The following is a 13,850-nucleotide window of genomic DNA, read 5'->3' on the forward strand; positions in this document are numbered from 1 at the left end:
CCAGCCAACTCATCCTCCTTCCCCCCCCCCCCCCCCCCCCCCAACTCCTCGTCCTATTATTACATTACATGGTTCACTTTCAGTGAAACCCACTCTCCCGCTCTCAGCTCTCACGGTCACTTATTCAGCTTCTCCTCTGCCAGTACCAACCACTATCCCCTTGTTCTCCTCCCCTTTCATCTCTCTTTCTACATCTCCATCTATCTCCTTACTCCTCCCTCTTCTCTCTCTCTCTCCCTGAATTAACTGGAGACATTGTCTCTCTTAGATTCCCACCGGCTGTTTCTTACAGTAATCATCAACACCCATTTTGAAATGTGTAGGTTAGATTTCCCCTACAGTGTGGAAACAGGCCCTTCGGCCCAACAAGTCCACACCGACCCTCTGAAGAGCAGCCCACCTACATTCGCCTACATTTACCCCTGCCTAATGTACCTAACACTCTGGGGCAATTTAGCATGACCTGTGGGAGGAAACCCACACAGACACTGGGAGAATGTGCTAACTCCACACAGACAGTCGCCCTAAGGCTGGAATCGAACCCAGGTCCCTGGCGCTGTGAGGCTGCAGTGCTAACCACTGAGCCACCGTGCCGTGTATATTTTTTTATTAGTACATCTTCATAACTAATTAAGAAAATTACAGTCTCTATTCAGCGCCGATTATCCATCAGTTATTCAGAACCGGGCTGAGCGTGAGTCATTGATTACTTGGCTGGTCGGCAAATTTGTCAGATTAAGTGGGTCTCTGTGGCCGCGCGAAATGTCTCCCCTGCAGAGCTAATCGGTCTATCTCTGAGATAATGCTCTTTTCCTACATCAGCCTATGTTTGTAACCAATCTCTGCAAAATGAGATTCCCTCAATCTTGAAGTCTTTGAACTGTAAAAGGTAAAACCACGGGCATTATGGTCATACATCAATCCAAGGCTTACAAACAATGGAATGGCCGCAATGAGAAAGAAAAGCATTGGTGGGGGGGGGAGAGGAGTTAGCCCAGTGTCCTGGGACCTGATATTGAAAACCTCCGTCAACATCAGTGAGACCTGATGGTCTGGTCGTCAGCAGATCCCTAACTGCATGATCTCGCTCTGTGAGAATCGACTTGCACATCTCCTGAAGATGTCTACAATTCGCAAAGTTCCTTACCGGCAGCGTTAATACAGCCCGAGATGGCTACTATATAAATACAAATTTATTTTGCGATCGACCGATGTTTCAGCTGGAGCACATGCCGGCTGACGGTGGGACCAGACCTCCCAGGATGAACCAAGGGCACCTCCCTTTAGAGGCCACTCAATGAATTGTGGCAAGTGACCATTTATAGGACTCAAGGAATCAGCCCTTCTCCCTCCTCCTGAGTCATGCAGGCTGAGAACAGACCGTGGAGCTAGCCAATGGACTGAAAGTTACTTCTCCCACCAACCGGGAAGGGTAACATTTTCAACCCCAATCGTTCTGTCTTTTGTCAAACTCTCTCACGAGATTGCAACAGTGCGTTTATTTCAGAAGCCCAGCATTGCTTCAAAGTTTGAATTTGTTCTGAGGGGGCTGAAAGGTTCTACTTAAGTATCTTTCCTCCGGCCTGTCAATCTAGGTTAACAATCATGTCGAGTGGTCCAAGTAGATTGTTCCTTTCAGTGTCCACCCAACTCTGTCACTCTCAAGGACGTTTAATTGGAAGCACTAGCTTTCGGAGCGCTGCTCCTTCATCGGGTGGTTGTGATGCTCCGAAAGCTAGTGCTTCCAGTTAAACCTGTCAGACTATAACCTGGCGTTGTGTGATTTTTAACTTTATACGCCCCAGTCCAACACCGGCCTCTCCAAGACTGTTTCCTTGTTTCTCTCAAACTGAACAAGTTCCTCAATGTTGGGAAAACAGGCCCTTCAGCCTAACTCATCCATGCTGATCACGTTCCTAAACTGAACTAATTTCATTTGCCTGTGTTTGGCCCATATCCCTCTAAACCTTTCCTGTTCATGTACCTATCCGAATGTCTTTTGATGTTGTAATTGTACCCATCTCTACTACTTCCTCTGGCAACTTGTTCAAATTCCACGTCGCCCTCTGTCTGGAAAACGTTGTCCCTCCCCGGTCTGTTTTACCCTCTTACCTTCAATCTACACCCTTCCAGTTTTGGACTCTCCAACCCTAGGGAAAAACTTTACCTCGTCTGTACCCCTCATGATTTTATAAACCTCGAGAAGGTCACCCCCTCGCCCTCATATGTTCCAGGCATAAAGTGCCAGCCTTCATAAGCCTCTCCTAAAGTCTTCCAGTCTCAGTAGCATCCTGTAAATATTTTCTTGCACACTTGCCAGTTTAATAACGTCCTTCCTGTCGCAGGGTGACCAGAATTGTACGCAGGACTCCAGTATCTCATACAGGTGTAACATGATGTCCTAACCGCTGCTCTGATCAATGAAGGAAAGCATGCCAAATATGTTCTTTGCCACCCTGTGATGCCACTTTCAAGGAACGATGTGCCCGCACCCCAAGGTCTGACTGTTCGACACTCCCCATTCCCCTGCTGTTCCCATCTCTAACCAATGACTATTTTTATTTTTATTGAGTGTCGTCGATTATCCTGCACAGTTAAACACCGCCGAATCCCCACATGAACCCCCCAAACTGCCACTTATTCCTCCAGAGGTGTTTTCTGACATGTTATGAAGGCGAACTAACTGGAAATGCAGCTGCTGTGGGATTTAAAAACTCACTGCAGCTAGTCGAGTCTTTAGGAAGCATCTGCTAGCACGGTGACAGATTCTGCAATTTCCAACTCCCAATACTGAGATGCACAAACGTAAAACACCAGATTCATATTTTATGCGACTGATACATCCTCAACCACATATTTGAAGTCACGAACAAAGACTGAAAAATAAGAATTCCCACGGGGTGAATATTACATCCATTTCCTGAACCACATGACCATATTCATGTTGCCGTTGGTCATGTGAAATCACAGTATCGGGGAACAGGAGACCATGAGGGTGTTGTACTTAAATGTACACAGTATGCAAAACAATGTAACTGAGCTTGTAGTGCACATTGAAGTTGGTGGGTCCAATGTTCTGGGCGTTATAGAGCTGTGGCTGCAAAGACATCAGGACTGTTAACTAAAGACACAAGGATATACGTCCTATACTCCCATGTACATAGATCCCTGAAAGTTGCCACCCAGGTTGATAGGGTTGTTAAGAAGGCATACGGTATGTTAGCTTTTATTGGGAGAGGGATTGAGTTTCGGAGCCACAAGGTCATGCTGTAGCTGTACAAAACTCTGGTGTGGCTTCACTTGGAGTATTGCGTACAGTTCTGGTCACTGCATTATAGGAAGGATGTGAAAGCTTTGGGAAGGGTGCAAGGAGATTTACCAGGATGTTGCCTGGTATATAGGACTGTTTTTGTTAGAGAGAAGAGGGTTGAGAGATGACTTAATTGAGACATACAAGATAATCATAGGGTTAGATTGGATAGCGAGAGCCTTTTTCCTTGGATTGTGAAGGCTAGCACGAGTAACATAGCTTTAAATTGAGGGGTGCTAGATATAGGACAGATGTCAGAGGTAGTTTCTTTACTCAGAGAGAAGTAGGGGTGTGGAATGTACTACCTGCAACAGTAGGAGACTCGCCAACGTTAAGGGCATTTAAATGGGCATTGGATAAACATATGGATGTAAATGGAATACTGTAGGTTAGATGGGCTTCAGATTGGTTTCACAGGTCGGTGCAACATCGAGGGCCGAAGGGCGCTGGAATGTTCTGTGTTCTAAAAGACAGGCAGAAGGGTTGGAGTGGCCTTGCTCTTAAAAAAAAAAATTGAATCTACAGCGAAAGTATAGGTATATATAGGTAGAGTTTTTTTAGAGAATGCAAAAGAGAAAAGATGCTCCTGCGAGTTATGCACAGGCCCCCTAGCAGTAATAAGGGTGTGTGACAGGAAACAAACCCGCTATTACAGAACACATGTAAGAAGCTTGGGAGGACTTCAACAGGTGGCCTCGGAAAGTTGGGTTGGTAACCGATCTCAAGAAAAGAAATTCATGGAATGTCTACGAGATTTTAATTGTTGTTTCGGAACAGGGTGGCACGGTGACTCAGTGGTTAGCACTGCTGCCTCACAGCACCAGGGGCTCAGGTTCGATTCCAGCCTCGGGGCAACTCCCTGTGTGGAGTTTGCACATTCTCCCTGTGTCTGTGTGGGTTTGCTCCGGTTGGCTCCCACAGTCCAACGATGTGCAGGGGTTAGGGTGATTTGGCCATGCTAAATTGCCCCATCGTGTTAGGTGCATTAGTCAGAGGGAAATGGGTCCCGGTGGGTTACTCTTCGGAGGGTGGGTGTGGACTGGTTGGGCTGAAGGGTCTGTTTCCACACTGGAGGGAATCTAATCTAATCTAACAGCTTGTGGTAGAGCCCATGAGCGAATGGCGAGTTCTGGGATTTGGTGATGTGAAATGAAGCAGACTTGATGAGGGAGCTCATGGGGGAACAGAGCCCTCAGGGATAGTGACCAAAATTATGAGAGGGAGAAGCTGGACTCGGGTGTGATGGTACGGGTGCACAATCCTTTATCCGAAATGCTCGGGAGCAGCTGGCTTTCGGAATTCAGGATTTTCCGAATTTCAGAGTCAGTGAAGGTTTGATGGTGAAAGATTTCAAAACATCTTCCCTAACAGCAGACTCACTGAGAGTAAAACAGGCCTGGCAGTGCTGGGCCACACCCCTCCCCCCCATGTCGCATCTGAGTGACACCCTTCGAGCGGGTGTGGGTGTATTCGCACATCCAACAATTTTGTTAATGAGGGAAAAGAAAGTCACGAGAAACCTTTGGATTTTGGAGGTTTTCAGATTTCGGATAAAGGGTTGTCTACCTGTATTATGAATGAGTGAAGCTCACTAAACGACCCGTGAGGGAGGAGCTGCCCAGAATTGATTGGAAGGGGAGCCGAGTAGAGAAGGTGGAGGGACAACAACGGCTGGAGCGTCTGGTGGGGGGTCGTTCAAGAGACAGAGCAGAAATTGATCCCGACGAGGAATAAGGGGAGGATGAAGCAACCGTGGCTGATGAGTGAAGTCAGGAACTGCAGAAGAGCAAAAGAAAATGCGTGTAATGTGGTGAAGATGAATGGGGAGCCTTTGAAAGACAGCGTAAGACCCGGTAAAAAGCAGGAAGGGTGGGGGAACGATGAAATAGGATAAGCTAGCTAGTACAGCAAACTTTATTTGAACCAGGACCCTAATGAACGGGCACTCAATAAACCAGCAAAAGTTATGTCAGTTAAGTACTGGATGTTGACTGTATTATCGCGATCTCTGTAACGCCCAAGTAGTCAGTTGAGGACGCGAGTGATAAAGTTGTCTGTGGGTAAGTTTTGGTTAAGGCGAAGTTGCATTATTATGTAAGTGATTTATGCTGTAAATAAAGTATAACAGGGAGATGTGTACACTGTGTTACGTTTCCATTATTTGGACCAATAGGCACACTTATGGTCCTGTATAAAAGAAGATTCTGAGAGTTTTCTTTTAGGTTTGTAAAAAGCAAGAGTGGACGTTAGACCGCTGGAAATGAGATGAGGGAAGAAGTAATGGGGAGGAAAGAAATCCCAAAAGAACTCCTCAGTTGTTAGCACTGCTGCCTCACTGCGCCAGGGACCCGGGTTCGATTCCAGCCTCGGGGTGACTGAGTGTGGGGAGTTTGCACATTCTCCCCGTGTCTGCGTGGGTTTCCTCCGGGTGCTCCGGTTTCCTCCCACAGTCCAAAGATGTGCAGGTTTAGGTGAATCGGCCAATGTAAAGTGTCCCATGGTGTTCAGGGATGTGTAGGTTAGGGTGGATTGGCCATGCTAAAGTGCACCAGAGTGTTCAGGGATGTGTAGATTAGGTGCTTTAGGGGTAAATGTAGGGGAATGGGTCGAGGTGGATTACTCTTCAGAGGGTCAGTGTGGACTTGTTGGCCTGTTTCAACACTAGGGAATCTTGAAAACAAAACGGACTAACTACTTTGCATCGGTTTCCACAATGGAAGCCACCAGCTACAGACCAGAACCTGAAAGAGAGTCAGGGGCAGAGGTGATTGACATGTTTATCATTAAGGAGAAGCTGCTGGGGAAGGGTCTGAAGGTGGATCAATCACTCAGCTTGATGGACAACACCCCAGCTTTCTACGGACGATAGCTGAGGCGAACGTGGAAGCGTTTTTTGGCAATCTGTCGGGATCGGTGGAGGACTGGAAAATGGCTTATGTAACACCCTGTTTCAGGAGGGAGGGGGCAGAAGATAGGAAATTATTGGCAGGTTCACTAAACTCCAATAGCTCCTGACCTCGTTACAGTCTCGATACAAACATGGGCCCAAAAAAGCATTCTAAATTCCAGAGACAATCTGAGAGTGACTGCACTTGACCATCAAGGCCACGTTTGACCAAGTGTGGCATCCAGAACCTCCAGTCAAACTTGGGTATCGTGGTTTTTATTGTTGGATTGTTAATCCAGACACCCAGGTAATGTTCTCGGATCAAAGCCTGTCAGATGGTGGAATTTGAATTCAGTGAAGATCTGGAATTAAGAACCCAGCAATAACCATGAATCATTGTTGATTGTCTAAAAGAAAATCCCATCTGGTTCACTAATGCACCTTGGAGTCAAATTGCCATCCTTACCTGGTGTGGCCTACATGTGACTTCAGACCCACGGCAATGTGGTTGACGTTTGGCAATGTGGTTGATGTTTGACTCTCTGGGTCACTTGGGATGGGTAATAAATACTGGCCCAAACCAGTGTTGCTCACGTCCTATTAATGAATGTTTTTAAAAATGCTCCAACATAACACAAGAAGCTTGACGTCATCCAAACCAAAGTCGCCCGCTTGATTGGCACCACATTCCCTCCCTCCGTCACCGACACTCAGTAGCAGCAACGTGTACTGTCTAGAAGATGCACTGCAGACATTCTCCAGAGATCCTGAGACAGCGTCTTCCAAACCACGACCACTTCCACCTAGAAGGACGAGGGCAGCAGGTACATGGGAACACCACCCCCTGCAAGTTCATCCTCAAATCACCCACCATCCTGTTCTGTTTTGGGGCCACTGCTGTTAGTCATTTTTTATAAACGATCTGGACGTGGGCGTAGGAAGATGGGTGAGTAAATTTGCCAATTACTCTAAGGTAGGCAGAGTTGTAGATAGTGCCAAAGGATGCTGTGCGTGACAGAGGGACATAGCTAAGATGCAGAGCTGGGCTGAGAACTGGCAAATGGAGTTTAATGTGGAAAAAGTGTGAGGTAGTTCACTTTGGAAGAAGTAACAGGAATGCAGAGTGCTGGGTAAAATACTTGGCAGTGCAGATGAACAGAAAGATCTCTCACCAGATGCATAAATCCTTGAAAGTTGCCACCCAGGTTGCTAGGCAAAAGTGAGGACTGCAGATGCTGGAAATCAAAGTTTAGATCAGACCGGTGCTGGAAAAGCACAGCAGGTCAGGCAGCATCCGAGGAGCAGGAAAATCGACGTTTCAGACAAAAGCCCTTCTGGAATAGAGGCAGGAGAGCGACCAGTGAGAGGCCCGACAGAGAGTATTACCCACCCACAACCCAGTGAGAGGCCCGACAGAGAGTATTACCCACCCACAACCCAGTGAGAGGCCCGACAGAGAGTATTACCCACCCACAACCCAGTGAGAGGCCCGACAGAGAGTATTACCCACCCACAACCCAGTGAGAGGCCCGACAGAGAGTATTACCCACCCACAACCCAGTGAGAGGCCCGACAGAGAGTATTACCCACCCACAACCCAGTGAGAGGCCCGACAGAGAGTATTACCCACCCACAACCCAGTGAGAGGCCCGACAGAGAGTATTACCCACCCACAACCCAGTGAGAGGCCCGACAGAGAGTATTACCCACCCACAACCCAGTGAGAGGCCCGACAGAGAGTATTACCCACCCACAACCCAGTGAGAGGCCCGACAGAGAGTATTACCCACCCACAACCCAGTGAGAGGCCCGACAGAGAGTATTACCCACCCACAACCCAGTGAGAGGCCCGACAGAGAGTATTACCCACCCACAACCCAGTGAGAGGCCCGACAGAGAGTATTACCCACCCACAACCCAGTGAGAGGCCCGACAGAGAGTATTACCCACCCACAACCCAGTGAGAGGCCCGACAGAGAGTATTACCCACCCACAACCCAGTGAGAGGCCCGACAGAGAGTATTACCCACCCACAACCCAGTGAGAGGCCCGACAGAGAGTATTACCCACCCACAACCCAGTGAGAGGCCCGACAGAGAGTATTACCCACCCACAACCCAGTGAGAGGCCCGACAGAGAGTATTACCCACCCACAACCCAGTGAGAGGCCCGACAGAGAGTATTACCCACCCACAACCCAGTGAGAGGCCCGACAGAGAGTATTACCCACCCACAACCCAGTGAGAGGCCCGACAGAGAGTATTACCCACCCACAACCCAGTGAGAGGCCCGACAGAGAGTATTACCCACCCACAACCCAGTGAGAGGCCCGACAGAGAGTATTACCCACCCACAACCCAGTGAGAGGCCCGACAGAGAGTATTACCCACCCACAACCCAGTGAGAGGCCCGACAGAGAGTATTACCCACCCACAACCCAGTGAGAGGCCCGACAGAGAGTATTACCCACCCACAACCCAGTGAGAGGCCCGACAGAGAGTATTACCCACCCACAACCCAGTGAGAGGCCCGACAGAGAGTATTACCCACCCACAACCCAGTGAGAGGCCCGACAGAGAGTATTACCCACCCACAACCCAGTGAGAGGCCCGACAGAGAGTATTACCCACCCACAACCCAGTGAGAGGCCCGACAGAGAGTATTACCCACCCACAACCCAGTGAGAGGCCCGACAGAGAGTATTACCCACCCACAACCCAGTGAGAGGCCCGACAGAGAGTATTACCCACCCACAACCCAGTGAGAGGCCCGACAGAGAGTATTACCCACCCACAACCCAGTGAGAGGCCCGACAGAGAGTATTACCCACCCACAACCCAGTGAGAGGCCCGACAGAGAGTATTACCCACCCACAACCCAGTGAGAGGCCCGACAGAGAGTATTACCCACCCACAACCCAGTGAGAGGCCCGACAGAGAGTATTACCCACCCACAACCCAGTGAGAGGCCCGACAGAGAGTATTACCCACCCACAACCCAGTGAGAGGCCCGACAGAGAGTATTACCCACCCACAACCCAGTGAGAGGCCCGACAGAGAGTATTACCCACCCACAACCCAGTGAGAGGCCCGACAGAGAGTATTACCCACCCACAACCCAGTGAGAGGCCCGACAGAGAGTATTACCCACCCACAACCCAGTGAGAGGCCCGACAGAGAGTATTACCCACCCACAACCCAGTGAGAGGCCCGACAGAGAGTATTACCCACCCACAACCCAGTGAGAGGCCCGACAGAGAGTATTACCCACCCACAACCCAGTGAGAGGCCCGACAGAGAGTATTACCCACCCACAACCCAGTGAGAGGCCCGACAGAGAGTATTACCCACCCACAACCCAGTGAGAGGCCCGACAGAGAGTATTACCCACCCACAACCCAGTGAGAGGCCCGACAGAGAGTATTACCCACCCACAACCCAGTGAGAGGCCCGACAGAGAGTATTACCCACCCACAACCCAGTGAGAGGCCCGACAGAGAGTATTACCCACCCACAACCCAGTGAGAGGCCCGACAGAGAGTATTACCCACCCACAACCCAGTGAGAGGCCCGACAGAGAGTATTACCCACCCACAACCCAGTGAGAGGCCCGACAGAGAGTATTACCCACCCACAACCCAGTGAGAGGCCCGACAGAGAGTATTACCCACCCACAACCCAGTGAGAGGCCCGACAGAGAGTATTACCCACCCACAACCCAGTGAGAGGCCCGACAGAGAGTATTACCCACCCACAACCCAGTGAGGGGCCCGACGGAGAGCATTACAATGTCAATCAGTAAGTTTAAATTTGTAAGGGGCTCCACCAATTCACAAATTGAAAACAATACAAAGAACTACGGATGCTGGAAATCTGAAACGAAACCAGAAATCGCTGGGAGAAACTCCACGGCAGGTCTGGCTGCATGTGCAGGCAGACAGCCCATTCTGAAGATGTGTCACGGGGACTCTGCTTTCTCTCCCCTCAGCTGCTGCCGGAGCTGCTGAATTTGTAGAGTCATGGACTCTCCTGCAGCATGGAGAATGGCCTTTTGGCCCAAACTGGTCCATGTTCATCCTTGCTAACCCCATTTCCCTGCACTTGGCCTATATCCTTCTAAACCTTTCCTCTCTGTGTATTTGTCCAAATGCCTTTTAAATGTTGTTATTGTACCCGCCTCCACCGCATCCGCTGGCAGCTCATTCCATATGCGTACCACCCTCTGTGTAAAAAAAGTTGCCCCTCAGGTTCCCTTTTATTCTTTCCCCTCTAACGATGCCCTCTCGTCCTCAATTCCCTCACCCTGAGAAAAGAGACTGAGAGCCTTCACCCGATCGATCCACACCTCTCATGACCACGTACTTTTCTATAAGATTCCCCCCCTCAGTCTCCTACACTTGAAAGAAAATAGTCCTAGCTGTCTAACGTCTTCCTATCAAGTTAAAAATCACACAATACTGTATCAGGTTGTAGCCCAACAGGTTTAGAACAAAGAAGAAGGAAAATTACAGCACAGGAACAGACCAAGCCTGTGTCGATCCAGATCCTCTATCTAAACCTGTCCCCTATTTTCTAAGGATCTGTATCCCTCTGCTCCCTGCCCATTCATCTATCTGTCTAGATTCATCTTAAATGATGCTATCGCTCCCTCCCCTACCACCCCCTACCCCTGCATTGCAGGCCCCCACCACTCAGCATAAAGAACTTTCCACGTATATCTCCCTTAAACTTTTCCCCTCTCACTTTGGATCCTTGACCCCTCGTAATTGAGTCATCCAGTCTGGGAAAAAGTTTCTTGCTATCCACCCTCTCTACAGCTCTCATAGTTTTGCAGGCATCAATCGAGTCTCCCCTCGACCTCCTCCTTTCCAATGAAAATAATCCTAATCTGCTCAACCCCTCCTCATAGCTAGCACCCTCCACACCAGGCAACATCCTGGTGAACCTCCTTTGCACCTTCTCCAAAGCATCCACCATCCTTTTGGTGACCAGAACTGTTAGCAGTATTCCAAATATGGCCAAACCAAAGTCTTATGCAACCGTAACATGACCTGCCAACTCTTGTACTCAATTTTAATTTGGAAGTAGGAGCTTTTGGAGTTTTGCTTCTTTATCAGGCAACTAGTGGGGCAGGACCATAGGACACAGAGTTTATAGTAAAAGATGAAACTGTTATACAAATGATGCGAACAAATCTGGATTGTGATGGCTTTAATCGCTTAGAATGGGTTGCAGATTTCGATTCATTAACACGCAAATCTGAAAACTTCTTTCATTACACCTTCCTGACATAACTTCAGGTTTTATTTCAAAAGGGTGACACCTCAGCTCAGACAATGCATTAAAGGTGTGAGGTTAGAGTCTGCCTGTGTGCCAACTTGAAGTTATGATTATATTCGTGGGCAGCACGATGGCTCAGTGGTTAGCACTGCTGCCTCACAGCGCCAAGGTCCCAGGTTTGATTCCAGCCTCGGGTAACTGCCTGTGTGGAGTTTGCACATTCTCCCCCCTGCCCCGTGTCTGTGTGGGTTTCCTCTGGATGCTCCGGTTTCCTCCCACAGGCTAAAGATGTGCAGGTTAGGAGAAACGTCTTCACCCAGCGAGTGGTGGGTGTGTGGAATGCTCTGCCACAGAAGGCTGTGGAGGCCAAGTCTCTGGATACTTTCAAGAAAGAGTGGGATAGAGCGCTTAAGGCTGGTGGAATCAAGGGTTATGGGGATAAGGCAGGGACAGGATACTGATCGAGGATGATCATAATGAATGGTGGTGCTGACTCGAAGGGCAGAATGGCCTACTCCTGCACCTATTGTCTATTGAATTGGCCACCCTAAGTTGCCCATAGTGTTACGCTGATTAGTCAGGGGTAAATATAGGGTAGGGGAAGTGGGTCTGGGTTAGTCTTCGGAGGGTTGGTGTGGACCTGTTAGGGCCAAATGGCCTGGTTCCATATTGTAAGGATTCTAAACTATTTCCAAAGTAGGAATTGATAAAATGTCACTTGGACTGCCTGCAGATTTTATGCTTGTTGCACGAAATAGAATACATCTGCAAATGCAAATTCATCCCATAGGCTTATGTGTGTGGGAGGGAGGGAGGGAGATACTGTGTGCAGGTTTGACCTCTCAGAGGATATGCCTGTGGGAAGGCGTGCGCGTGAGTGTTTTGAGAGGCTGGTGGATGTCTGAGAGCGCGCACGCCTCAGGTCACAATGGGGGGGGGGGGTGGGACCCCTGATTGACAGCCGTTGCGGACCAATAGACAGAGCGGTGGCGGCCGGCCCTCCGACCAATCAGAGCCAGACCCGGGCGGGTCGCACGCGACGGACCCCCCCACCACCCTGCGCCCGACTCGCCGCGCAGGCGCAGTTGCCGGTGGTGACCGTTGCTGGGGCCGCCCGTGGGAAGCCGTCGGAGATTGTGGACGGTGAAAGGTGAGGAATGTCACGACCTGCGGTGGACGAGGCAGTTTCCTGGAGGCTGGGAGGTGCTTCCGATCGGAATGGCAGGATCGCGGTCCCGGTCCGCGGCCGACCAGGACAAGGCCGCGGATCCGAAGCCGGGCAGTGCCCGGTGGTGGTGGTGGTGACCGCCATCTTAATTGGGGGCAAAGTCTGGCAGGGCGCATGCGTAGCATTGTCCCCCTGGCCTGGAGAGGATGGGGTGATGGCCGCCATTTTAATTGGGGGCAAGGTCGAGCAGGGCGCATGAGCAGTGCATTCTCTCTCCCCCCCCCCCCCCCCAATGAATATCAGCTTCTTTCCAATTTATATCCTAGATTTGCAGCCTTGCATTTCATAATTTGCTGTTTGGAGGATATTAAATGGGAATGATTTTGCAAGCAGCAAACAAAATGGTCACCAGCCTGGGGCAGCGAAACGAAGATGGTTCACAGTTTGGGATTTGGGAGGAGAGAGAGAGAATCATTGTAATTCCAATCTGATTCATTAATTTGATTTCTTTTTAGGTATACAGCACGTAAAACTGGACTCGTCCCCTTTTGCCTACGCTTGGCCCATACCCCTGGAAACCTTTCGTATCCATGTACCTGTTCAATTGTCTTTTGAGTGTTGCAGTTATAGCCATCCCTCCAACTTCCTCTGGCAGCTCACTTCATATATACACACCAGCCTCTTCGTGAAAATGTTGCCCCTCGGGTCCATTTTACATCTTACTGCTCTCTTTTGCCCTCCAGTTTTGGACACCCCCAACCCTGGGGAAAATACTTCGGCTGTTCATCTTACCTGTGCCCCTTGTGGTTTTAAAAACGTCTGCAAGGTCATCTCCTCAACTATGCAAAAGTGAGGACTGTAGATGCTGGAAACCAGAGTTTAGATCAGTGTGGTGCTGGAAAAGCACAGCAGGTCAGGCAGCATCCGAGGAGCAGAAAAATTGACGTTTCGGGCAAAAGCCCTTCATCAAGAATAGAGGCAGGGAGCCTGCAGAGTGGAGAGATAAATGCGAGGGTGGGGGTGGTGGTGGGCTGGGGAGAAGGTAGCAAACAGTACAATAGGTGAATGCGGGTAGGGATGGAGGTGATAGGTCAGAGGGGAGGGTGGGGGAAGGTAGCATAGAGTGCAATAGGTGAATGGGGGTGGGGATGGAGGTGATAGGTCAGAGAGGAGGGTGGAGCGGACAGGTGGGAAGGGAGATTGGTA

General features: G+C 49.7%; 1 protein-coding gene across 1 annotated transcript in view; it reads left to right on the top strand.

The window, feature by feature from the left end:
• Window positions 1–13,850, top strand: part of LOC122543626 (zinc finger protein 850-like) — a 39,577-nt gene that overhangs the window by 13,108 nt on the left and 12,619 nt on the right. The window contains exon 3 of the mRNA XM_043682449.1: window positions 12,459–12,626. Within this exon, the coding sequence (XP_043538384.1) occupies window positions 12,459–12,626 (168 nt within the window). The remainder of the gene's footprint in view (window positions 1–12,458; window positions 12,627–13,850) is intronic.

Source organism: Chiloscyllium plagiosum, chromosome 44 (assembly GCF_004010195.1).
Source record: "Chiloscyllium plagiosum isolate BGI_BamShark_2017 chromosome 44, ASM401019v2, whole genome shotgun sequence".
Classification (NCBI taxonomy): Eukaryota; Metazoa; Chordata; class Chondrichthyes; order Orectolobiformes; family Hemiscylliidae; genus Chiloscyllium; species Chiloscyllium plagiosum.